At 39.1% G+C, this 26,731-nt stretch overlaps 1 protein-coding gene across 3 annotated transcripts; it reads right to left on the bottom strand.

The window, feature by feature from the left end:
• Nucleotides 200–25,258, bottom strand: VSTM2A (V-set and transmembrane domain containing 2A). 3 transcript variants are annotated; one of them, XM_005701173.3, is made up of 5 exons: nucleotides 24,629–25,258; nucleotides 22,681–22,847; nucleotides 21,543–21,593; nucleotides 18,490–18,826; nucleotides 200–2,259 (listed from the first exon to the last, which is right to left on the bottom strand). In XM_005701173.3, the coding sequence occupies exons 1-5, from the start codon at nucleotides 24,705–24,707 to the stop codon at nucleotides 2,183–2,185; spliced, it is 711 nt and encodes a 236-aa protein (XP_005701230.1). In that variant the 5' UTR covers nucleotides 24,708–25,258; the 3' UTR covers nucleotides 200–2,182. The 3 variants fall into 3 exon arrangements, with proteins under 3 accessions (XP_005701230.1, XP_005701229.1, XP_013832171.1); XM_005701172.3 differs by having other exon boundaries at nucleotides 200–2,137; XM_013976717.2 differs by having other exon boundaries at nucleotides 2,168–2,397.

Here is a 26,731-nt window from a genome sequence, read left to right as displayed (position 1 = left end):
CATGACCTGAACTTTGTGTAAAAGTAAATTACATTGTGGATTTTCCCAGTCTGACTGAATTTGAAAATGTATACTTATTTATGCTTGAGTGTATACAAATTTTAGAGTCCAGATATACTTAATAAATAATATTTATCTTGTCATATTATGCATTTTAACCATTAACCTTGAAAGAAAATAAATTTCTAAGTTAATAAAATAGTGAAATCAAATCTTTTATTTATTTTTTCTCATTAGACTGAAATAATAAGCCAAGTGAACAAAAAATGTCAATAAAAGATTTAGCATGAAACATAATTTCTCAAATGATAATGTTAAGGATATTATGAAAATATCACATTGCTTATAACTGAATTGCAGAAAATCAATGCATTTACCTTTGAAAAGCAGAGGTATTCATTGCTTCAGGCTCCAGTCTAGGACCTTAGACTTGGTGCTGCTGGTCCTATAGAGATGATCTTCTGGTTTGTTATGAATGAAAATGGAAGAGTCTCTCTGGAAGGAAAACTCAGGTAATTTCTATCTCAACCATATCTATTCCATAGTGTATATGGAACGCAATGCTAGTTCTGCCTATCATTCTTTGCCAGAGTAGAAAAGAGGTTCCAAATAAAATAGTCATAAAGCCAAAAATAAGAATAAAATATTTAAAATTATAATTCACTTAACTAGTGAAAACTGAACACATTATCTTCTTTAGTTGGGAATTTGTAGTCATCTTTTGCATACTATATTTAGCCAACAACCAAATTTTAATTTTAATTAGCAGACATTAAAATATAATTAGCAAGTAACAGAATAACAAAGCTAGAAAAATTCATACAGATCAAAGGAAGCAACATTTTTTTAGCCATAGCAAAAAGTGTTCTTTCATGAATTTAGGGACTCATGATGACCCCTTCACCGTCCCCATATCCCCTTCCCAGGCAAATTTTATAGAAACGACATTGCTTTTTGACAAAAATGATGGTGATACAGGAATGGCTGTCAAAACAAGAGCACGTACATTCTCAGTCAAAAGATCCTCAAGCCCCAATAAACACCTTATATAAAGGAACATAGCAAATTCCAACACAGCATACACACAACAAAATTAATTAATTTATCAGAGACCAATACAATTTTGAATATGCATTTTCCAGAAGGAAGCAGGGGGCAACAGAAGCCACCTGCAACTGTCAACCCTGTGGGAGTGAAACAATGCATTACAAAATACCCACTATATAGGAATTCTAAGTGAAAAACAAATGTTTTATCCAAAAAGAAAGTTGGTTGATGGCCCAACATATAGATATTTATTTGTATATATTTATATAGACAATGATAAAAATCAGCTTGCATGAGGCTCAGAGTCTATCTACTTTGAAGTTGTATCACACATACTATAAGCAATTTACAGAATTTGTCATTTGCGTATACAAGAATTGCAAAATAACTTAAAATGCACTGAAATATAGAATGCTTAAAATGTCTTCATATAAACCTCCCAGGATTTACAGGGATTGGCCATAATCAGCTTTTGCCAGCATGGAATAAAAACTACAATCAAGAAAAAGGAGACAAACCCAAGAAAAGGGTTGAAACAACAACAACAACAAAATTCTCTTTTATTATTTCTTATTTAAAATTATTCCTTATTTAAATTATTATTTATTTAAAATAATGTTGTAGACTTGCAGTGTTGAAAATTTTGTTCTTGCCCCCAGCCAGGGGTTTTGTTTGATGATAGTTTATTTTCTGTAGCCTTTTGATCTCTGCTTACTTTCTGCAGATAATGGGTCTTTAGTAGGAAATCAGTGGTGTCTGTGGTAAATATTCACTATACCGAGGATGGTCAGGCCAACCCCTGAGCAGTCAGTGAGATGATGCTTTGAGTAGCCGAAAGAAAAGGAAAAATATAGATCTTGCTATTAGAAAATGTTCTATCACTTCACACTAATTCTCTTGAAATAAAAGATCAGTGATTTGCCCAAGAAAATGTTATGAACAAAGCGTGAGATAGCCTCTTCATTTATGCTTCGGAAAGTGGGCGCTCCTTGTGTAGGTAATTAGAGTACAGTGGGTGCAGAGTGGTGCTTGGAGTTTAGGGTCAACTTTGCTGTCCGCTCCGTAGATTTTACAGGCGATTTGCTCTTTGCTTTAAGAAGAGAAAGTGATATTGGAAAAAAGTCAGCACTTTAGACTAAAGCAAAGCACCCTTCACAAAGCCACAGACAAGAAGCAGGACAGAAAGTCCATGGCTTGTAGCTATCCTCGCACCTGCGGAAGAAGTTATAAGATATTCGCTCATCTTGAAGATTTCCAATGCTCCTTATTAGGCTGTTTTAAACACATACATATATATATTTAATTAGCTCGCCAGCTTGGCTCTGGTGCCCATGAATGTCTTGGCATGCACTGCAAATAACAACACATACAAAGTATTTCAGTCCCAGGAAGTGGTCTTGTTTGCTTTGTCTGTTTTCAAACCATGCCATTTCACGGTTGGGAACACTGAGAGGAACAAATGCAGATACTTTTTCCTCAAGCAATTTTGTGACGATTATTCCCTATAGTCATTTGGTTGTTCCTAAATGGGTGTCTAAAAACACATCCCCTGTTTTACCACTGCAAGTGTAAAACCACAGGAGGTGAAAACCAAACCAAGGGCAGCAGGCTTCTCAAGGGCAAGGAGAACAGGTTCTGGAGCATGTGCATTTGGGCATCTGCTTTTAGAGGAAGAGCTTTCTCAACTTTTTATCCTTAAAATCTGAAGAAAATTTAGCATTATCAAGAACTGGACACATTTGACAGCTCTCTGAGACTACATAAGAGAGGGAATGAAATTGTCCTTTTGCATTTTTCTTTACATATTTTATCCATGAATGTAAATGATATACCTTTACTAGTAATAATCATTATTGATAAGAAAACAAAAATGTGATGGACCTTAAAGCATTTCTTTTCTTTCTTCCTTTAATTCAAGAAAAGTCAAAAGAGTTTGAAGGGAGTGAAGGTAGGCAATTACAATCTTTCAAATATTTCAGCTAAATCATGTCCAAGTCTACTTTGGTAGTGATAGAAATTAAGGTGAAAGCACACACTCTCAAAAGTCACTGTAGAGTAAATATTTAGGGTTCTAAAGGGGCGGTTTAGCAGACTCACATTAATGTTTCTAGTTAGGTTACTTAAGTGTCGCCATTGATTTGCCTTTGTTTAGGTGGTGAGTCATGTACTTAACACAGAAACCTGATGACTCAAAACCCAAGGTCAGTGGTGGGTCTCTGGAGTGTGTTGCTTCACTCAAGCTGGGGGACAAATTTCAAAAATGCAAAAGTAAAGGTACAGTCCATGTGTGGCTCTAAATATAAAGATTATGCAAGGAAAATATATACAATCCATGTATAATCACTTGCATCAGGGCCAAAATTAAATATGTGCCCTCATTATCTTTGAAGGGAGACTCTTTGACAGGAATTCATTTAATTATAAGAAATAAATTCATGTAATTAAAAGAAAGAAAGAAACAAAATGATTACATGACTCAAATTGCCAGTAGTACTTGACATAAAGTATGTATGATAGCGAATAAAGGTTTAAAAAATGCTAAAAACAATAAAACCAAGGAAAATGATTCATTCTTCAAAAATGATATTTTGTGAAATAATGTTTCCTTTTCAGTATAAGCATTGCAGATTGGCTCAATCTTGCTGAAAGTGTTAATTATGTGCCTCTTTTCTCAACTAATCAACCCTTCACAGGAGATATCCATCATTCCTGAGAATGATGAGATTCGAAGGGAACAGCTACCATCCTGACACAACATTTTCTATTATACTGTGTCCAGTATGTGCAAATTAAAACAAAATTTACATAGGCAGTATAACTGCAAACAAACCCAATTATACACTGTAAAGAATATGTTAAGATTAATATTTTGAATTGCCATCAGATATACAATAAACCACTGCAACACATAACATTTTTTTCCGATTGTAATCATTCATCCACTTTAGGCACCTGCATTACTAGCATATTGTTCATTAAGTGAAATTTATGTCTGTCAAGCCAATTATGTTTTTTTTTTCCCTATACAGTAAATTCTAGAACAAATCTGTTTTGTCATCAAATCATAGATTGTTTCTCTCTTCTTTCTAAAGGTTTTATTCATGCCTGGAAAGAAGGGATATGTGCTTCTTCATAGATCTTGGTAACCCCAAAGATTTCAACAGTGAAATCTGAGACTCTAAAATGCTATACTGGGTCCTATGTAATTTTAACAAATAATCATCATAGTCAATTTCATTTAGACGCACACTATTCTGAATATATAGGGCTTCCCAAGTGGCACTAGTGGTAAAGCCAGTGCAGGAGATGTAAGAGATCTGGGTTCAATCCTCAGGTGGGGATGATCCCCTGGAATAGGGCATGGCAACACACTCTAGCGCCTGGAGAATCCCATGGACAGAGGAGCCTGGAAAGCTATTGTCCCAAAGAGCCAGCCACAACTAAAGCAACTTATCACACACAAGCACACATTCTGAATATAACATTATTGTTTTATCAAACATGCTGTGGTTTATTCCAAAGAAAATTAAAAAAAAAACAATACTTTTTTTTTTTTGTAAAGTGCAAACTTTGGCTACTCATCATGCTCTATTGTTGTTATTGTTTTGGAATGATGAGATTCAGGATTGCAATCAGGAGCCCTGACTTTTAATTTCCTCTGCAGCCACTCACCTCAAAATCTCAAAAAATTTATTTCTTTGATGTTTCCTAAAATGAGCATAACAGTTGTTTGCATTTTATTGTTTTATATATATTTTCTCATGAGGAGGCCAGAAATTGTATTTGGTCACCTGTTTTGCTTTATTTGGTTTCCTTTTGCTCTGTGCTCAAACCAAGCTAAGATAACCTGTTTTTCCCTAAAAATGATCATTCTCTTAAGCAGCTCTTCCCCTCACATAACCTGTATTCTGCTGTGTCTGTTCCCATCGAGTAGCTGGAAGCTCTCTCTCCTCTAATCTTCCTGGTGATTCTGGTTTTGCCTCTCTTATGGCCTTAACAGGGCTCACATTGACTTATAACTCATTATATTTGTATTTTATCCGACTGATTACACTATAAACTCATTAAAGGCAAGGATAAAATTTTAGGAATGTTTTTATTATTCTCAAAGTGAAAAGCAATGCCTTAAGTTTTTAAACTTTTGCCCCCACCACAAAATACCCTGTGAAGAAGAAAGGGAGAGGCTGTTATCTAAATTATGGCTAGAAAATGTGAAGATAACATGCTTCAGTGAGGAGCAGTCTAACAGAATCTGAAGATTTTTCTCTGATTCAGAATGTGATTTCAAGATGTCCTTTGACTTCAGTGTAATAATGACACCTTTCATTTGTTTTAATGTTTAAAGATTCCTCAGTGCTCTCTCGGGTACAATTTCTCATGCCTTTATAAGACAGGGTGAAGAGGGATTTGTTCCATTTTGCAAATGGAAATGTCTAAGAAGTCTTCTTAGAAGTCTGATGAGTATAGGCACTTAGCTTTCTTCTTCAGCCCTTTGTCTTTCTGGTGATAGTGCATCACACTGCCCTCACTGGGATGCAGATAAACAAGATCGCTGCCCAAGGCTGTGTCTGTGACAAATGAGTTTGGCCAATGAGAAATAGGAAAGAAAAAAGCTTCAAATATTTTATCTTCACTGTGTAAAACAATTATTTCAGAGAATAACAGAAAATTCCATCTACTTCTTTTATAAGAAACAAGACAAAATAAGAACCTATCATGACAACACAAGAGTCGAGATCTTGGAGTCCTTGGAGATCAGGTGGAGGAGGAACCATTTACTCACATTCTCAGTCACTGCCTTCCTCCTGCCTTTAAGTCAGCACAGTGTCCGAACTGGAAAGCCTTCCTGGCCCTCAACTGTTTGCCAGATGGAAAGACTTGGCTCCCTTTTTGCACCTTCCTTTTTAGATGGTTCCATCTGAACTGCCATTTTTTTTCCCCCTGCATCTACAGCCATGAGGCTCGAAGACACTGGGCAGATTGAACAAAGCTGCACCCTCTCCTTCGCGCCAAACTGGAAGATTCAGCACCTACCATGTATCTCTGATGGAATACGTATACACATGACATACAAATGTTGTCTTAGTTTATCCTCTCATTAGGCCCATACAGTGAACACACAGATTAGGAAAACTCAGCGGCATGGAATAACTCAATCTAGGTTACACAGTTAATAGATAACTAAACAAAGGTACAGAAATGAGGACACAGCAATGCAGTCAGATCAACTCACGCTCTGGATGTGTTTTTTTCTGAAAATCCCTCAGGCACTGCAACCTTGCCTCACTGCCTCCACATATTAGATTAAGATGTGAAGCTATTATTTAAATGTACAATAATCTTTTCAGGGAAAATACAACTGGCTTTAGGGAAAAAAAAATAAACTTTTTCCCCAAGACTGAACTGATAAGTATTGGATATGAAAACATCAGCTTTTTTTTTCCTAAATATTAATAAAGTTTGTTTTGTGCCATGCAGTATGCCAAATGTCTGATGATATAATATCATTTTGAAATTTTTTATAGTCTTTTAGACGTTACAGGTTCCTCCAAATTCATTTCAATATTTGAATGAGATGTGGTCCCTCCCTTATTCTTACATGTCCTCTTCTTTCTATGAACTCTTCTCTATACTTTTAACCTAAATTTGATAGCCTGGAACCTGGAAAAGTTAAGTTGATGTTCAAAGTACCACCATTAGTGGTGGGAAGAGAAAGACAACCAAAGCTTCTGGCCACCAGGAAAGGTACGGGACATGGATATTTAATTCAAAGAAGGAAACCATTGAGACAACTATCTAGATAATTTATCACATCTAAATCTTGCCAGCTCTTTAAATATCCTCTTTCTCTGGGCTGAGATTGTTTTGGTGGATTGATTTCCTACGTGAGGACAACTTGGTTTTGATATGGGGAAGAGTCACAATTCAGGGCACCAAATCTAATCTACAGATTTAGGTATAATCCTCATAGGTTCTTCTTCTTGTTTGAGTATCCAGTGGGATTAAAAGGAGCAAGAGAAGAGAAAGGGCACAATTTATGTCCTGCTGTGGCTTTCTGATCTGGCTGCAGAATCTTAATTTTCAGTCATGTTTATCCTATGAACAAACTTAAAATGGAAATTTTCCAATAATAAAAGAAGCAACACCAGAAAAACTGTTTTGCCTGTGAAGAGGCCTAGGTTACAGCTCTAGGGACAGACAGGCCTTGACTAACCTCTTTTTTACTATAGGTGTCAGCTTTACAATATGAAATTAGCTGTGAGAAAATTTGAGCTATCTTTTAATGCAATTTTTATTCAGGTTTGCACATACTAAATCACAAGGGGAAGCGTCAAATAACACGATGATTTTAATCCTATAATTTTTTGAAAATAATATCTTTTTTATTAGATTCCTATGGAACTAGTGCCAATTTCTTATAGAGATCCATTTTTTAAAAGAAATGTGCTTCATTTTGACCTAATGCATAAATTCCCTATTTTGCCCAGGCATGTTGGCAGCAGCTGTTTAAACTTCCTTTCCTGCTTTCCTTTAGTTAGCAGATTTACACCTCTATTCTAGTTATGAGGCCTCTTGTAGCTGAGGGAGACAACCACAGCTTCCCATGTACACAAAGGTCTAGGTGACAAGGTGCAGGAGCGATACCCCATTCACCACAGAAGGTTCCAGACTTTTCTGCTTACAGCAGGCTTTTGGGGTTCCTACTTTCTACAGCAACTCAAGAATGGGCACATAAAAGTGAAACTGCCTTCTGCCTGCTAGGACCACAGTGCATCTCAAAACAGCACATTTTCACTGTAATTGACTCATCCAAGTAAGAACTGATCCTGGTGCAGACAGGGTGATGATTAGGACAATAGCAGCTAATATTTCTTTACCTCTGACTGTGGTCCCAAGAGGCTGCCACAATCATTCTGCTGATTAAGGAACTGAAACTGAGAGGGGTTATACAGTACTGTTTGCTCAGATTGTAGGTGAAGGACTGCTACTCAGGAGTTCTGTCTGAGGCTAGAAACTGATTTGCATCTTAACAAATGTTTGTCTGAGCACTTAAAGAAGCACATTCAACTCAAGAATAATCTATGAGGACAACTGGTGCCAAGGTGGGATGACTTTGCTGAGGGCCTGTGGGCCAGATTTCTGATCCCATCACACTTACATCACTCTAAGGACAGTGTCCTAAGCTTTTGCAATTTGCTTTATTTCAAGCACTGAGAGTTTAACCTATATTGGATCTTTTAATGCACATAGGATTCTGAATTCATACAGAAATGCTCTCTCAGACTTTTTTGAAGCATTCGTATGAAATTAAACAAGGTTAATATGTATAAAATCTCCCAGAGTATTGACTTTCCTTGGCACCCCTGGAGACCATACCACCACTCATCACTTTGATCTCCCTCCAAACTGGGGGATCAGTCAGTCATATTATAGAAAGGAAAAGTAATTGAATGAAATTTTATTTAAAGACGTTATATGTGCTTGATTTATTTTATCAATATAAATGTATCAAGATAACACCCATTATGTTTAGACAAATAAGAATAATTTGATGGTCAGATTCTCCAACCAGCTCCCAGGAAATAAGATAGAATGCTCTTAATTTCAATGCTACTAGCAATTTCTAGGGACACCACTTTCACCATAGTGCTTTTAATATACATACACACATATGTATACATGCATGTGAGTTTTTTTGTCATAAGCTTCACAATTACACAAAACTTTTACTTTGCTTTTGTTCATCTGTTCAATGTATTTTCTTTGTTTTTCTCTCAAGAGCTGTCTGACATTGGCTTATTTTTAAATTTGGGCAATTTAGAATATCTTTTTCTTATGACAAAAGTAATAAATTATCAGTGTACAAATGTTATCAATACAAAGAAAATAATCAAATAATTTGACGGGCATTTTCATATTATTTCTTGTCATTTTCTATGTGAATATCTCAGATTGACTTAAAATTTAGTATTCTTTGTTTTCACTTTAAAGATCTTTGTCCTATATTTTTTCACGTTATATTACATATTGGTTATTTTCTAATTTCATTAAACTTTCTTTGAAGACATGATTTTAGAAGGTGCTTACTATCCATTGTATGGTTTTGCCATGCTCATTGTGACACTTCCCTCCTATTGGTCCTCTGAGTATTTCCCATTGTGGGCAGAACTCTGTGATATGCATTCTTGTTCACAGGTCTGGGTCTGCCTCACTCCTGAGCTCCTTGGATTTTCCTTCCCGAGCATCATCTCAGGGCCAACTTCAAGCCCTGACACCGATTTTTCTTGCCAAATTCCCTCCAGAAAGGCAGTATCAATTCACCCTGCAAGCAATGATACAGCAGAATACCTGAGTCACTGTAACCTTGCTGGCATGTGTTGATTATTAAGTGAAAGTGAAAATTGCTCAGTTGTGTCCGACTCTTTACAACCCCATGGACTATACAGTCCATGGAATTCTCCAGGCCAGAATACTGGAGTGGGTAGCCTTTCCCTTCTGCAGGGGATCCTCCCAACCCAGGAATCGAAACCAGGTCTCCCACATTGCAGGCAGATTCTTTACCAGCTGAGCCACATCTTTGCCAAATTACATGTGTCAAATTGTCAAAATTGACTAAGGATTTGACTGGGAATGCAACAAATCTATAAATACTTTTGAAAAACTTGACATATTTCCAGTACTGAGATTGCTCATCCAAAAACAGCCTATTTTCTCATTTATTCAGACCTGAACTTTTCTAACAAAATGTTCTAATCATTTTCATATTTACACTACTTATTTGCTATTCCTTTAAAAAATCAGATATGTTATACTTTTTTCTTTTTACTATTGAGGATTATATATTATGCTGCAAATATTTTCTATTTGGTTATTGCTGTCATATTGACAACTGATTTAAGTTTATATCTTTGCTTTGAGCTTATCAATATTACATGATCACTTTTGATATCTCTAAGTCATTTAGAGTGGATTACATAATCATTTGCATTTCTAAAATGGACATTTTCTCTTCTTTCCCTGAGTATTAGACACAAATATTTCTCTGTTACACCACTTATTAGCTACACTTGATTTAATCAAACAAATGTTTTAAATTATTTATAGTACAATGTTATTTTCATTTGTATATTTTGTAACTTTAAACTTTCTTTAGTAACGTTAAACTGTCAGGCCTCTGATTTTATGCTAATCTTCCTGTGTCAAATTTCTCTTTTCTGCTCAGCTCTTAATTCCTTTGGATTCATTCTTAGTTCATTTGGAATTCTTAATTCATTTGGATTAATTCTTAGTTCATTTGGATATTTAGCTCTTAATTCATTTGGATTCATCCTTAGTTCATTTGGATATGCAGCCTAAATTGTAATTTTTTTGTTATTTATTAAATACATTCAGCTTTAATTATTATATTTTAATGCATCAGATATTATTGTATTTTACTATTTTAGAGCCTTCTTTGTCTATATTTATGTTCCTTTATTGCCCTCTTTATGCATGGTTATTTCAGAGAACCAAAAAGTGATGACCTCACTCACGTGCCAGGTTTACTCTGCTAGATGTTTAAAATATATCATGACACAATGCTAAAATGTTATTTGGGGCACATGTGTCACTATCTCGATTTTATAGATAAAGACTCTGATATTCAGAAAGATTTGTATGCAGCTCACTCCAGAAACAAGGTATCTAGGAGACAATGTTATCTACCACTACTATGTCATTCATATTATAAGGTTCTAAATCCTTTTTGCTTTTCTCTCTTTTTAAAGCTTTTAATAATATTCTTGTTTATGTTTTCAGATGCACCTGTGGGGTCACAAAGAGTTGGACACAACTGAGAGACTTTCATTTTCACTTTCCATAGTTATTTTGTGATTAAAAAAAAATTCTGAGGGTCTTTTCTGAAAGCTTGAATTTAATTACAATAGCATACAGTGTGTATAACTTCAGCTTCCATAAGCACATTACTTATTCAAGTCACAGTTCAAAGTCCTAAAAATTCTTTGGAATTTTATTCTTTTGTAACCAATAAAGTCAACCATCTAGTTATAACCTTGGTCAAGACAGTTGGTGGCTAATGTGGTATGGTTATGTAGGGGACAATTTATCATTAATTAACGTCACTGTGACAGAAGAAAAAAAGGAAGCTCTGAAATTACGAACAATAAAAGGTAGTCAGGAATGAAGACCCATTCTCCCTTCATTAGCTCACCTACACACAGCCTTACATAACTACTCACTTATCGAGAGTTGATCAGTGACATGCTCTCTATGTATATAATTTCATTTAATTCTCAAAACCATGAGGATCATTCCTATTTAATAACTGAGAAAGCAGAGGTACATGCAGCTGTGAGTGATGGACATGAGACGAGAACAGTCTAATAACTGTGCCCACTACCTCCCCTGGTGAGAGAACCAGCTGGTCTAAGAAGCATGTTCCCCTGGATTTCTGCCTCTTTGGCGCAGATGTAAAGAAGCTGCCTGCCAATGCCGGAGACGCAGGAAACGCCGGTTCAACCCCTGGGTCGGGAAGATCCCATGGAATACGAAATGACAACCTACTCAAGTATTCTTGCTGGAAAATCCCATGGTCAGGGGAGTCTGGCAGGCTACAATCCATGGGATCACATTCAGACACAACTGAGCAACTGAGCACGCACAGCTGTGATGAATACACCTGTCAGGCTATAGGTGGCAGCAGTGTTCCTTGGAAGAAGGAGCCCTTGCCTTTCTTGAGAATTTGCGCTACTTTGACCAACAGAGTGAAGTCTTTCCAGCAACTTCTCAACCCTTTGGTCATCTATCCAGATAAAGCTCCTCTGGCAGCTTCCTGAAACCTTAAGGAGAATGAAATCATTCGTGACAAGATCTTAAAACACTGGCAAATTCTGCTTCATGGCTCCTCAATCACAGAGCCCTAGTAATCACAAATGAACTTTGCAGAACACTTAAGTGTCCATGCATTAAAAAAACCCTTACAGCACAAAATGAAGCCTTGGTTTTGCAGACCCAGCTAGTTACTGAATTTCAACCAGTTAAGTTAAATATAGTTTACAGGAGAATTTAGCCAGTACAGACTCTTACTCTGCATAATTCGAACTTAAACATAGCTCCAGCAGATTCTTTGACCTGTATTATCCAAAGCATTGCCTCAAATCTATTTTTTATCTTATTCATGGCTGCTTGATTTACATAGCAGCCATTTAACTGATAGAAGTACAATGATCAAATTAATTTAACCTGTGTAAGCAGCCAAGTTGGATCTTTATACCAAAATCTACATTGAGGTCTGGATTGTATACACGTGGCTCTCTACCTGGATGTCATGCACCACTTTCTCATATTTTAACTCAGGAAAATAATCTCCAGCAAGATACTGAGCCCCTCATCTACCTCCCCTCACCAGCTCTGAAATCTGTTGTAATATCATTTCTCTAACTTTGACCACTTTTGGAAAGCTGCTACATTTGTAAGCCAGAGAGGAGCTTCCGGAGCCCTTGGAGTCTAGCAGCTGGAGCAGCAGCTGCCTCTCAATGCTCAGGTTCACATCATGTTGAAAACACAACAATCATATTCCTGAGTTCAGAGAATCACTATTCCTGCTGAGCAACCACACATGGAAACATAACTACACCTTAACTATGGCCAGTTTTCTTATGAGTGCCAGCTTGAAGAGAACAGTTTCACAAAAGTCCAAAACAATGCTGGAAAAAAACAATAACAAAAGACCAGTTTCTAAAAGTGTATTTTTTAGTATCACACACATGCACACACATCTCATAGTACATAATGAAATTTTTTCTCTCACTCATAAGAACTTTTTAGAGAGAATGATTCTCATAATTAACTGCTCATAAAAATGGGTATTTCTGCTTCTAGATTCAGACATTTGTTTTGGGATATGAACTTTTTAATAAGCTTCCTTGTAAGTCTGGCACAGGACAGCTGCACTTTGAAAAACACTGTTTAGAAGTCTTGATCGTTTTTGAAACAGAGGCAATGTAATCAATTTATGCAAATATATGAAAAAAGACAAAAGCAAAATTATATCTGCCCTCTCTCTCTTCCTTTTCTCCCCAAACAAGACCTCCACTTGTCCTAGACACTTACTTATAGGAAGGCAAAAGAAGGGGTGATCTCTGTAGCCAAAAAGTCATCTTCAGGGTGACTACTATTTTGTCTGAGTGTCAGGTTTCCCAGAAAATGGGACTTCTAGCACTGAAAGGAGGAACGCCCCAGGGAAAAGGATACAATGAGGACTTCAAAATAAGTGTAAACAAGTTGCTGTGGAGACCTGAATGAGGAAACAGCCAATTCTGACTAAGACAACAGGAGAAAGTTTTATAAAAGAATTTGCATTTGTGTACAAGTCCAAAAAGAGGGAAAGAAAACATCATTTTCAAAGTCAGAGAGGTAAGAAATATCTGAAAACATTCAGGAAAGAGCAATTTAGAAGATTATGTGTGAGGGTTAGGAAATCAGGAGAAACAGCTGGAAATGAGACCTTGAAAATCTATGATAGTGCTTTGGAAATGATAATTATTTAATACTTATGCTCTGTTGTGACGTGTTCCACATATTGAGATATGAGCTTATTCAAGACTTCCTGATTACCTGTGATGTTGTTACTAAAAGAACTGGGGAATTGCAGAGGAAGAACATTTTTTGTGTATGAGAAAGCTAAAATAATAAATTCAATTTTTGAATATTTAGGGACCTAATCTAAATATTTATTTCCATGAAACAAGCCACCATAAAGCCTAGCACCTTAAGACAACAATTTATTATCATATCTCACAGGTCTGGAGGATGGTCAGATGGGGCTCAATTCAAAGGCTAGCTGCCTTCAATCAACACCATGTCTCAAGGCAGCTGCACTTGGTGCTCAATGGCTGGCTCTAAGGACACAGCAGAGGCTGCTTATCCTGTTGTAGGAAAGGTCTCGGATTGGCTGGTGAGGCATTACTCCTTCCTATCTCATTGTCACAGCAGTCACAGTCCAGTCCAGGCTCAGGGTGGGGGCAAGCGGCACATGTGTCAACAGCTGCTGTCAACCACTGTGCAGGGGCCCTGCTCTGCACAAGCCTCCTGGGACAGACACGGCGGTGGTGGAGAGGAGGTTAATGGGGACAGCAGGAGCCCTGGTCTGGCTTTCCAGAGAGAAGTCAGGATCAGACTGTTAATTTGTTAGGGGAACCACTGACCAAAACCACTTGTCTTGGCCAGGCACAACAGTAATCACTTGCATTAGTTATCCTCCAACAGGAAGTTCTGGTAAAGAACGTGGAACTAACAAGCTACCAATGACAGGAAGGATTTGGGAAAGGTCAAAAGAAGAGAGGAGATACCAGTTCATATGCCAGACCTATGAGGTCCTACCACCTCCCAGAATCCTCCTCGCTGGAACTCGTCTTGGCTGAGCGAAGTGCAAGCCACCAGCAAGGACCCTGAGTCACCAAATATGGGCCAAACAGGATGACTGTCCACAGACAATCTGGCAACTAACCCCACTACCATAAGCCCAAGACTGCAAGTCATGTGGCAGACCTTCTCCTGGGTTCTCATACCTCGCTGCTCTCTACCCAGGGGCCCCTTCCCAATAAGTCTCTTGCTTTGTCAGCACTTGTGTCTCCTCAGACAATTCATTTCAGAGTATTAGACAAAAGTCCACTCTCAGGCCCTGGAAGGGGTTCCCCTTTTTGCGACAGATTGAGAAATTTTCTAAGGAAAACTTAGTAGTTGAAACCATAGAAATGGATGAGACTGGAGCACTAAGAACAAGAAAAGAACTACATTTAAGAGAGGAATTTAGTTGGAGAAGTCCACAGAGAGAAAGCGGAATGCTAACAGTCAACTTGAAGGGGCCAGAGGGGAGTTCAGGAAACCAGCAGCTGAGGGGTGGGGCTGTGGGTGTGACCTTTAGGGGTATAGCTGCCAGGCTGGGGTGGGACTGGGCCAGGCTGTGTTCATAGCTTCATTGGCTTGTTGGCAAGAATGTGGAGAGGGGATCCATAGACGGGAGTATAGACTGGGTGGGGAAGGACAAAAGTAGGAAACTGGGGTGGTGGTGAATGGAGGGGATGTTTGGCTTCTGTATAAAGTAGATGTTCTCCATGAGACAGAAAGAAATGAGTAGAGAATGGTGTAGTTTATTGAGGTACTTGGGGATCTGTTCTCAGTGCAGATGGAGCTAAACCAGTTCATGCTACAAGCAGGACTTGTTACCCTCAGAACATCTATAGGACATTCTAAATATTAGTTATGGCTACAAAGATTGGAGAAGAGAAAAACCTAAGGGACTGCAAAAGCCAAGTTCTATTTATTTGCTTTATGATTTTTCTTCAGTATTTTGGTTCTAATTGTGGATTATCAAATGTAGGTAGAATTAAAAGAATTAAAAATAAATACCATAAAGATACAGCTCAATTGGATAGTTACATGTGCATTAGCTTTTGAAAAAATATCTGGTAAAGTAGCTATATATTTTGTGATATACAGATAATAAAAGACTATTTTTCTATATTTTTAACATAAATTTCTGCTCTAGGAAAATTGAGTAATTTGAATGTTATAATATATGTTCAGAGTTATTTTCAGCTAATGCTTTTCCTTCAAAGAGAGACAGAACTACTTTGACAGAAAGAAGTATGAATTAGGAACTGAGAATTTCAAACTAAATAGTTCAGTCAACTAAGTAAAAACTGTGATGAAAATAAAAGGCCAACAGCCCAGGTTTTGGTAACAGGTTGGTATTAGAGTGTCACAGACACCATGGATGACACATGCCTCCCTATATCAAGTGAAAAAACAAAAGGCTAATATAATTCTTGGTCTGTAAAGGCAAGATTTCAATTATTTTTTCTTCATCATGTCTTGCCTTTAATAAAACAGGAAAACAAAGATACGTGGTCAGTGTAATTTACAAATATTTTGTTTTCTCACAAATGAAAATATAAAAACGATTAACTCTTTTAAGAATGGAAGTATGTCTTCCATTTTTGTATCATTGTGCTTGGCATACAAGTTCTCGAAAGGATGGAGAGTGAATAAATGAAGCATGGGTACTGAAATCAGCTTTATTTGAATATGAATATAACCTGAAAAATCATAAAGCAAAATTACAAATCAGGATGTGGGTGTTAGAGGAAATATTATATAGGTATCTAACCTAAATATTATATCTTATGTAATAATTGTGCAAGCACAGAGACTTACACATGAATAAAATGAGTGGCTGGGCCACCATAGCTTCTGCACTAGAAGTTAGAAAATGTTAAATGTATACAAAATATTTTCCAGTATTTAATTGTAGAAGAAAATAGAAATGAAAATTTTTAATGTGTTTCAGATTAACCTTTGCTACTGCTGATCATTTTTAGTGGAAATGGCTTTGGATGGATACAGGCTTCCATGAGCAGTACACCCTGTTCCTTTAGAAGAAGCAATGGGTGAGCCTGGTGATGGTTGGAAAATGAGTGGTGATTTCTCTTTGAAATTTGTTAGATTTGTATAGCCTTTGCATTTAGCACCAATCACAAGACTAAGAAAAAGATATTAAAATAAAATGAATCTTTTTAGAGTACATTATTCAATCTAAAATATAAAGAATTTAGAAATAGAACTTTTCATCCTATGCATAGAATCTTCATCTGGGATAAGTAATCTGATTCCACAAAGTGGATTTATGATTTCTAGCTTGGAATATTCTATGTAGGCTAATAACTTCAGTTCCATGATTTGGAGACCTCATCAGTTAGATTGTAAATTGTCTGCTGAGTGGTCTCTGTAATTTTGAATATAGCATTTAGGTTCTTCTTTTGACAGTGAGAAAGGAACAAAGACAATGTCTCCAAAAGTATAAAATCTTTACCAAATAATGGCCAAAAAAATTACAACTGTTAGCTGTGTATGTGCATACATGTGCGCGTATGTGTGTGTTTATATACATGTGTATAAATATATATTTTTCAGCTTGGTTTTTTCCTTTGGGGAACAAAAGAGATGATAAAGATGAAAATGAGACAAAGTCACACAAATATGGCTTCAGAGAAGCTGTCTCCTTTCAACATGGCATAAGGTACCATAAGCAATACATGTTGGGATAGCTGCTTACCTACATCACAGGGACCCTTAGTCAAGCTCACAACAAATAGTCTCCACTAGCATATGAAGCCTAAGGAGGAATCTAGGGTGGCATATATTATTTTTAAAATATTGTTTATAAATAGTATTTAAAGATATACACATGCACACACACATGGGCTTCCCAGATGTCTCAGTGGTAAAGAATCTACCTGCCAATGCAGGAGGCACAGGAGACACAGACTTGAACCCTGGGCTGGGAAGATCCCCTGGAGAAAGGGAAGAAATAGCAACCCACTCCAGTATTCTTGACTGGAATATTCCACGGACAGAGGAGCCTGGCAGGCTATAGTTGATGGGGTCTCGAGTTGGACGCGACTGATAAATATATATATATGTACATATTTTTACATATAAATGTAAAAATACATTTAAATGTTTTTTATATATAAATCACCCTGATAAAATGATGAAATTTTAAAAATCTAGTAGCTAAAAATAATTTGAATGTTACAATATAATTTTCTATTACAATAGTAGTATCAATAATTCTTCAATGATAAACTATAAAGAGACAAACTCAAAAATGAGAAATTCAATATTTTATGCTCCCTTCATCCTATAATACTACATCAAGCATTTGAGCAGGATGGAGAACAGTCTAGGGTAGTGTAAGGTATTGCTCATTCCATGCCAAGGTTAAAACTTCAGTGAGTTTCCATTGGCTGAATCAGTGCATAAATTAATGCTATTCAGAACAGCTTTAACTTGCACAGCTGACTTAGGAAATGTGTGACTAAGCTTCTAAATTGGCATCGAAGCCACACTGACAGGAGCTGCCTTATCACTGTACCACTTTCTGCCTTTCACCCCCCTTGCTTCCTCCCATTACCATAATTACTTTCATCACAGGCAGCTGAAGTTTCTCCTTCAAAACAGAAGCCCTTGGTAACTGGTCTTGCTTAAAGCTATGAGTCCCTGAAAATGTGGTGTGTCTCTTTCATTTACATGATGATGAAGTGAAAGTCTCTTAATTTGGGTCATTATCGATACATAAATCCGTAGAGAAAATGAACATGCATTTATAATGCAACCAAATGCACATGATTTATTGTGTTTATAGTGTGTAAATACAGAAGGAAAAGAAGTCCAGTCCTCAGATTCCCTGGACATGAAGCCCTGCCAGCGACTAATGGGGCAATTCACACCCTCAGGAAGATCAGCCTCCAGCTCTCATAGCTCATCCTCATTTTAACTGAACTAGCTTTCCAATTTTAGAGAAACCATCACACATAAATCTGTCTACACTGACCCATCTTCCTGTGGAGAGTTTGTGAGTGGTAAAATGGGTTTCCATACCTGATTGTGGACTTTGTTTGGGGATTTTGGCTACCTCTTGAGGGCTGGAAGTGGAGGGCACTCGCTGGTTGGCAGAGCTGTGCATACTGCTGGGAGCTGCCACGGAGACATTCTTGCGAGGTTTCATATCCTGCAGCCACATGGGTGAGGCCTCAAAGGCCTGCATCCTCCGGGCATGGCTGTTGGCGTTGACTTTTAGGTAGGCCTGGGCTTTGTGTTCCTGAAGCTCTCCATAATTGGCGTCGGTCACCCTGCACTCATATAAGCCTTCATCCTTTTTCCTCACTTTGGAAATCTGAAGCTTGTGAGAGATGTCATTCCCTTGGACTTTCACTGTCTGAAAAATTGCAGGTAAAAAAACAAAGTGCCACATCAAGTGATTTGGTTTCCATATCTTGTCCTGAGCTTGCTAAGGTTGGGAAATTAAAAGGTCTTAATGGCCTCACAGGCACAGTCAGAAAGTTTTTTATTTCCTCAGCAGTCTAATTAGAAGATCTTATTTATCTTATTCTATTAACACCTAGATTCACAAGATCATGGAAACATGAGTTCAGTCCAGCTGAACCAGATTCCATCAGCCACATGGTTTGCATTTGGTACCAGCTCTACCATGATCCCATCAGGGGACTGGCCTCTGCCAGGTGAGCTCAACTGAATGAAGAAGAATTTAACTTGTGCATAGTTTACAAAGCCTCTCTTCTTCACTGTAGGCTACCTACCACTCTGAAAGATCACAAAAACATGCTGTTGGTCACAGCTGACTTTAAGTGGGAATGTGCTTTTAATCCCCACTTCAGGATGATTACTAAATGAACTGACAAAATAGACTTGGATAGTAAAGTTTTTACTCCAGCTGTAGGTGCAGTCTGACCTATAGTCATGGGGTGGCAAGACTCAGGGAGCAAATAAATATCATCTGAAATCCTATGACTCAGAGTACATGCCCCTACCACAGGGTCTGTGTGCTGCTGGAACTTGAGATGCCATTAATTAAACACTGCTTTGATTTTCAAAATAGAAACTGACTCCCACTTCTGATACCATTTATACCAGATTAACATCAAGAACATATATATGGTTATATAGAATATATAAAATTCTACATAATGTGCAATAGATCTATAAGCATCTTTATCAGAAGAGGTAGATTTGATATACATCATATTATCATATTATCCATGACTGACAATGATGGACTTCATATGACATTCAAGATCTGGATTTGGATAATTTCCAAATTAATTTCAAAAGACAAAAGAAGAGAAGTGAGAAGGCAGAAAGTTATTCCTGTACTGGGCATTACACTTTCAAACAGCCATAAATAATTTAGAAAATGTGGGAAGTGTTCATCTGGTTTTTACACACAGAGTTGTATATATAAACAGTTTTCAACATCTGAACCATAACCAAAGTATGCATTTATATTCATGAAAATTGCATATGAATATTATTAAGACTGTAAAACTAATGGGAAACAGTAGTTTCAAATATATTTTCAACTGGGTATCCTGATAATGTTAGGTAGTCAGAGTGCTTATATATTGTTATTATTCCGTTTTATAGTAAACTGAGGCTTAGGGGGTTTGGGTCAGTGCTTGTCAATGTTGACTGTACACTAGAATCATCTGAGAAGGTTTAGAAAATACTCTCATTTGGATTAATAGAGAAACACTCTGCATCTCTCCAGGGCAAAGCTCATACTGTATTTTGTAAAAACTCACCTGGGAATTCAAATTAACTGCTGGCTTAGGACCTATGTTCAAGATCACATACCAGGTAAACTGGGAACACACTGCTTTCTACCTCTGTGTTTACAGCTCTTTCCAGTTGCCTAGATTGTATGAACTCTGGGCGTTGATAATGCTGTTAGCAGTTGTGTGCACAACTATGCAACTATCTGCATGTTTCTCTAGGTCAAGATGTGTGAGGCTGCTTTACGACTGGTCTTTGGAGGATTGGGGTATGGGTGAAGAATGAAAGATGAATAGGAAATAAACAATCTATCTAATTATATGTGTATATATAAATGAATATTTAAGAAAAACATCATTAGTAACTGATCTTACCAATAAAGCTTTTCTAGCACTGTTGGAAAACAACAGATTCTGTGATATAAGAATAATTAAATTGAAAGAGTCTAAAAAGTCAGTGAGTTTATGAAAAGAAATTGGGAGTTTCTGGTTTATATCTTATTTTTGATATTTTTTCCATGCTGAGATTATATAGAGAATTTGATTGTATTAGCATATTTTTACACTTTTAATTATGATGGAACCCCTATATTCTATCACTTTATATATGCCTAAAATAGCCTCAGAATAAATTTCCTTTTAAAATGTGATCATCAGATTCCTTATACACATATTACTTCTACTAATGAAAACTTGTTTACTAATTATCAACAAACTAAGCAATTCTATTAGTATAAAGTGATTCTAGATGGCTTCCTCTGAGGTATAGTAAATTTTTTTTCTAATTTCAGACATTTATGAGCAGTAATAACCAGCAGAGTAGAAACACATCTCTGTATTTCCAACAGGTTAACCTCCTCTAACAATGCTTTTATATTTATATTGGCTTTTGGTCTTATATTACATGATTTTGAACACTGGCATTAGAAATGCCAATGACATTGAAAGTTGAGTTATTTTAATTACAACTTCACCACCCTGTTGGATGCTTTAATTTTTTTTTCTGCCTGGGAAGATTTTCATCTTTTACTTGCTATTGAAGGATAATTATTGGTATAAATTTGAACGTACTCTTATAGTTAATAAAAGCAAGAAAGTGTCACATTCCTCATTGGGTGCAAAATGATTCCCAATCAATTTTTCAAATATTTACGCCATTATGATAAATAATTTTATTGTATGAATTCTAAATCTGCTTCAGTGTGTTTGTACCCAGTGACGTAAGGTATGACAGAGCCAGAGGGCTCTCGTCCTGCGTGTGCAAATTTCCTCTATTGGGAACAGTAAGTATAAACACTTTTGAAAACCGAAATTCACTAACTGGTGCCCCGGCCCGAGTGCACCGGTTTCATTGACACTCACGCTGATCTTGGTCCCATCTCCGTCAGGGTCCCGGTCTGGCAGCAGCTCAGCCTGTGGGGAGGGATGGGGAGTGGGGCACACGGATGCTCAGAACTCGCCCAGCCAGAGCCCTCCGCAGCGCAAACCTGGAGGGAGGGGCGCTGCCCCAGCTACCCGCCAGGGGACCAATCCCTGTGGCTGCGCTCGGGGACTCCGGAGCAGGGATTAGGGGACAGGGAACTCTCGGGGTGGGGGAGGGGTGAGGAATCGGCGCGGGCGCTCAGACTCGGGGGACGGGGACTCGGGAACTCGAGGAGCTGCATTCGGGTCAGTGCCCGGGGTGCGCGAGTCTGCGGGGGATGGGGGACCTGGGATCTCGGGGGACTGCATTCTGTCATGCCCTGCTGTCACTCCTACAGACCTTCCCTCGCCCCCGCACATCCGCAGCTTCTTCTGCAGAACTACCTCCTTCTCGGTTCAGACCTTCGTTTCTCTACCCGCCCCCTCTTCTCTCCTCCTCTCCCCGCCCCTCTCCACTTGAGTCGCCTAGGGTTCCTCCGTCACTCCCCATTCCTTTTTTTCCACCGTCACCCCGTCTCTCCTTTCCCCATCTCCCGCCTCCCTCCTGGGTCTCCTCCCACCTCCTTTCTCCCCTTCCATTCCTCCTCCTCTGTCTCTCCCCCCTCCTGTTCAGTCTCCCACTCCTCTCCATCTCTCCCCCCGCTCCCTCCCTCTGCGTCTGGCAGGGGTGGTAAGAACCCAAGAGGGTGGGGGTGGAGGTGGCGGTGATGGAAAACCGACAGAATTTTCCCCCATCCCACCATAATGAAGGGATAGCGAGTGTCTGGGGATGTATCAACGCAGCAGTGCCATCTAGGGCTGCTGAAAATGTCCAGTACTAAAAGGAGGAGTCTATTCCCAGTTCTTAACCGGAAAAGACTAGACAACCTGCTTTCCCTTGGTTTTAATGCGGTGTCGCCAGGACAGTGTTCACCCCCTGGCATCCCTAGGTGTCATCCTTGCCACCAGGAGAGCCAGGGGTGTACCCAGGGGCGCCCCAACACCATCTTGGTCAAGATCTCGGCTGGACACTCAGGAGTCTAAGTCAGTGAATGGACCGGACACGAAGCAGGAAATTCGGGCGACGCAACTCCGCTACCTGTGCCCCAGCCACATCGGCCCCAGGCTCCAGATCCTCCGGCCCCCGCAGGAACCACCACTGGATCTCCAGGTACACCGAGGCAGAGCCGCTCTGGAAAGCGCAGGACATCTCCACATTCTGCCCCTCCGTTGCTGTCACATTCCGCGGAAACTCGGTAAATTTTGCTGAAAAACAGAAACGCACCCTTTTGGAATATGCACTCTGCTCTTGACAGCATCTCTTGTGAGCTCACTACATTTTCCTGGGTCAAAACAAACAAACAAACAAACAAACAAAAAAAAAAAACCCTCTATGATATCCCAGAGGCTCCCCCCACCCCTTTCCTTGGCCTCTTTCTTATTTTTGGTATCATGCCTAAATCATTTTGTTGTTGATCAAATCCAGATAATAGAAAGGTTAACTAGCTTTCCAATAACTCCCCTCTGCTAGCCAGGCTGCTCACAGTTAGATACAAATACCTTTTGTCAGACTGCAGTATTCCCCAAAACTTACTGAGGGATTCAGGGAAGTACATTTTATACAAATCTGTCAAGCTGATACATGAAGAGAGCCTCTTATGTCCAGGTTTCTAAACAATCTGTGACTAACTGAATGTTCCATGTAATAAAGAAAAGATCACGATTATCTGTCAAAATTTACATTCCTGATATATATATATATATATATATATATCACAACACATTAGCAGTTGTGGTTGGAGGGCTACTGCATTGAAACAAGTTGCACAGTTTTTAAGCTGTGGATATTTCTTTCTTTCTTTCCAAATTAACCTTCATATCTGTTCCCAACAAGCTATTGTATTGTAAATTGTCATACATCATGGGATGTAAGAATCACACACCTGGGCTTGGTTCAGATTAAAGATTGTTCTAAAGTCACTAGAGACTTTTTTTTTTTGAGCCTTTTCATTACAAATCTTGACACTGCTAGTTTGCAAGATTCATGGAGTCATGGCGAAACTCACAAAAATATGTTTCCTCTCCCAAAGGCACTTCCTTAACACGGAATGCGTTGGATGGTTGTTCTTATCTTGTCTAAGAGACACTCTGAGAAAGGCTGATGATTCCTTAAAAGTCTAGGAGAGATTTGTAGCTTAAGGAAGTGCACAGCTACAATGCGTACTCATGGGGAGGAGGATTGAGGGGCTGCAGGATCGATTTAGGGCAGATGCACTTTACCCCCACTCTTTAAAGCAAAGCGCCATCAGTGTCTCTTTTAAAAATTTATAAAATCCCAACATGATCTCTACTGAAATAGAAATGTATTTATACTTAGAGGAAACGGGAGATGTTAAGAAGACATTCTGATCTGAAAAGGACTTTTCTGTTGATGGCATTTCTGTCTGCAGAAGTGATGCAGTCTTCTGGCACCAGAGATGTGATCTGTTCATGGTGCTGAAATGATCACTGCAGCCTGCGAAGTCCTGAACAACTGGATTCAGCAGGCTGCTGCTGCTTGTAATGCAAGTCGTGCCTTTTTATGAGTCCTCAGAGGAGTCTGTCCTTTGATAAACACACACGCAAACGAAGTCACACGGACACAGAAAAAGGAAACTCTAAGCCCATACTGCCTACATAGAGGAGGGCTCGCCATAGAGAGACCCCATCCCCAGCTCTGTTTGCAAAGAAGATAATGTATGCAAGAGTCGTTACCCTGTGCATGCACACAGATAGAGGGAACACACACACACACACACACACACACACACACTCATAGCTCTGTGTTTGTGCTCACCGAGGAACCCCCCTCGTTGTCAGGAACCAACTGGATTTGCTCTCAAATCTACCTGGGCTACTATTAATAAACTTTAAAGAAAAATGCCAAACAGAATACTATTCTTTGTTACTTGCTAACAACCTGACTAGATCTGCCTGGCCATTCTTTGAATGCAAAGACACACACACACCGCGAGCAAATGTACACTTGCCAGTGAGCACAGACTTACCTTGAGAAGAAAGCCCTTGCTGTACATATAAAACGGAAAAGAAAACAAATCCAACATACGGCAAAAAGATCCCCATCATTCCAAAAAGTGTAAGGTTGGCGGGGGTGGGGGGTGGGGGGTGTCACATCGGTGTATCCAACAGCCAAAAAGCTTCAAAAGAAAGGAATGCCACTGTCCGGCAGGCTTGGTCTCAGCGCCCAGGGTGCGGAGCCGCGAACATCCCGCCCCTCGCCTGCTCGGACTGCTCTGGAGACCCGGAGAGGGGACTGGGAGTTGGCGGCGCGGTCGAGGGCTGGGTACTGGGCTCGGCTTTGGCGGGCTGCGCTTGCACACCCAGACCTCGGCGCGGAGTAGTGCTCGCCGCTCGGCTGCCCGCCTTCCGCTTCCTGCTGCGGGTCCAGCGTCAGCCCGCGGTGCGGGGAGCCGGGCGCGGGTCGCGGGGCGCGGGGACGGCGCGGGGCGGGGGCCTCGCGGTTTCGCGCCGTCTCCGCTCCTCGCGCCGCGGCGACGTTAACTCCGTGCGCGCCGGGCCGCGTTGGGTCTCCGCCTGAGTTCCGGAGAGCAGCGGCCCCGGTCCTTCCCCACGCGCTGCTTCCGGCCGACTGAGCCTCTCCCGCCTCAGTGAGTCCCGGCAGGCGGACTGCGGCGGGGCTACGAGGACGGGGCCGGGGCAGCGGGCGGGAGGATGGGGCTCTCCGGGAAGGAGAGGGACGGGACTGGGCGAAGACACTGCGCCGGGGCGACGAAAACAGCCATTGGAGGGAGATGTCGCTTAACCAGTTATTAACTGCTCTAACTAGGAAGAGCGCAAGCTATTATTTCACACGGATTTATTGCTGAGCAACCTCGCGAGGAAGAGAAGCGGCTCCTGCAGGGGACCGTATCACTCTTGCTGGTGAATGGAAGGGACGAAAAGTACAAAAAGTCACGTATTGAGAGAATTTTCCAGAAAGAAAAGTCGTACCACTTTTACGCTTTCATTTATTTCTTTTTGCTAATTCATACACTACTTTGCTTTCCCAGCCTCCATCTCACGTGTATTTTGGCGGTGGGGGAGGGGTCTCAAATACCATTAGGGTCTTCATTGCATGGTCTATTTTTTGTTTGTTTTGTTTTTCTTTTGGCTAACACAGTAATGTTTTCATGTTCCCTGAGATTCTAATAATAACAAATACAGTTTTAGGAAGAAAAAGTACAGTAAGCTTTACGATATGGAACAAATCTAGCTGTCTTCCATGGAGAAGATTTGAGATGTGTATTCTATTTCTTATTAAGAATCTAAAAACAATAACTGTCGCTTTAAAGACTCTGTCCACCGTTAGGCAGTGAATTTAAGTCTTCTTAATAAAATTAAAATTATTTGCCCTTTAAGCACAGTGCCAGGTATTTTATTTTCACTGTTACTTCTATGCATCTCTACCACAGATTTACAGTATTATTTGAAAATATGACTAAGTGTTAACAATGCTGTCAGGAAACCAATGCAGTATATGTATTTTCAGTTTATTGCTAAAAATATGTAGGTGGCTAATTCCTTCACAGACCAGAAAAAAAAAAAATACTGTTGGATTACTAAACCACTTATCTGCTGAATACAGCAGTAACTTAAATGTTCAGAAAATTAAGGCACAATAACTTCAGAACAATATTATTTTTCTGGAGATTTATTTATTTTTCACTGTGGTTTGGCAGACTGTAAGACTTGGAGAAAGTCATGAGGAACGTTTTATATTTGTTCATGTTTAGGCTAACATGACTCCTTATCCTTCCTCTCTTGAGCAAAGAATTCTGAAGGATGTCTTTTCAAGAAAATAAATCATTTTTTACATCGAAACACTTTCTTATGGAGAATGTGTTCACAATATAGAAAAAAAATTCCAAGTTAATCCAGCTACTTAATACATTATTATCTGAAAAATAAAAGTATGAAGATATTCGATCCTCAGATGTTAGTCACCTCCAGCTTTAAATTATATGCCTAACAAGATGTGTGCAGTGTTTAATCACAAGGTTTTAGCTTTCTTTTAATATTTCATATAAACATGAGATTAATATATCATGGAAATGACCTGACTTGAAGGTTATCTATGGTTAGAACTGTTT

Source organism: Capra hircus, chromosome 4, assembly GCF_001704415.2.
Source record: "Capra hircus breed San Clemente chromosome 4, ASM170441v1, whole genome shotgun sequence".
Classification (NCBI taxonomy): Eukaryota; Metazoa; Chordata; class Mammalia; order Artiodactyla; family Bovidae; genus Capra; species Capra hircus.
The sequence above is the reverse complement of the archived record's forward strand: the minus strand, read 5'-3'. Positions and strand labels throughout refer to the sequence as shown.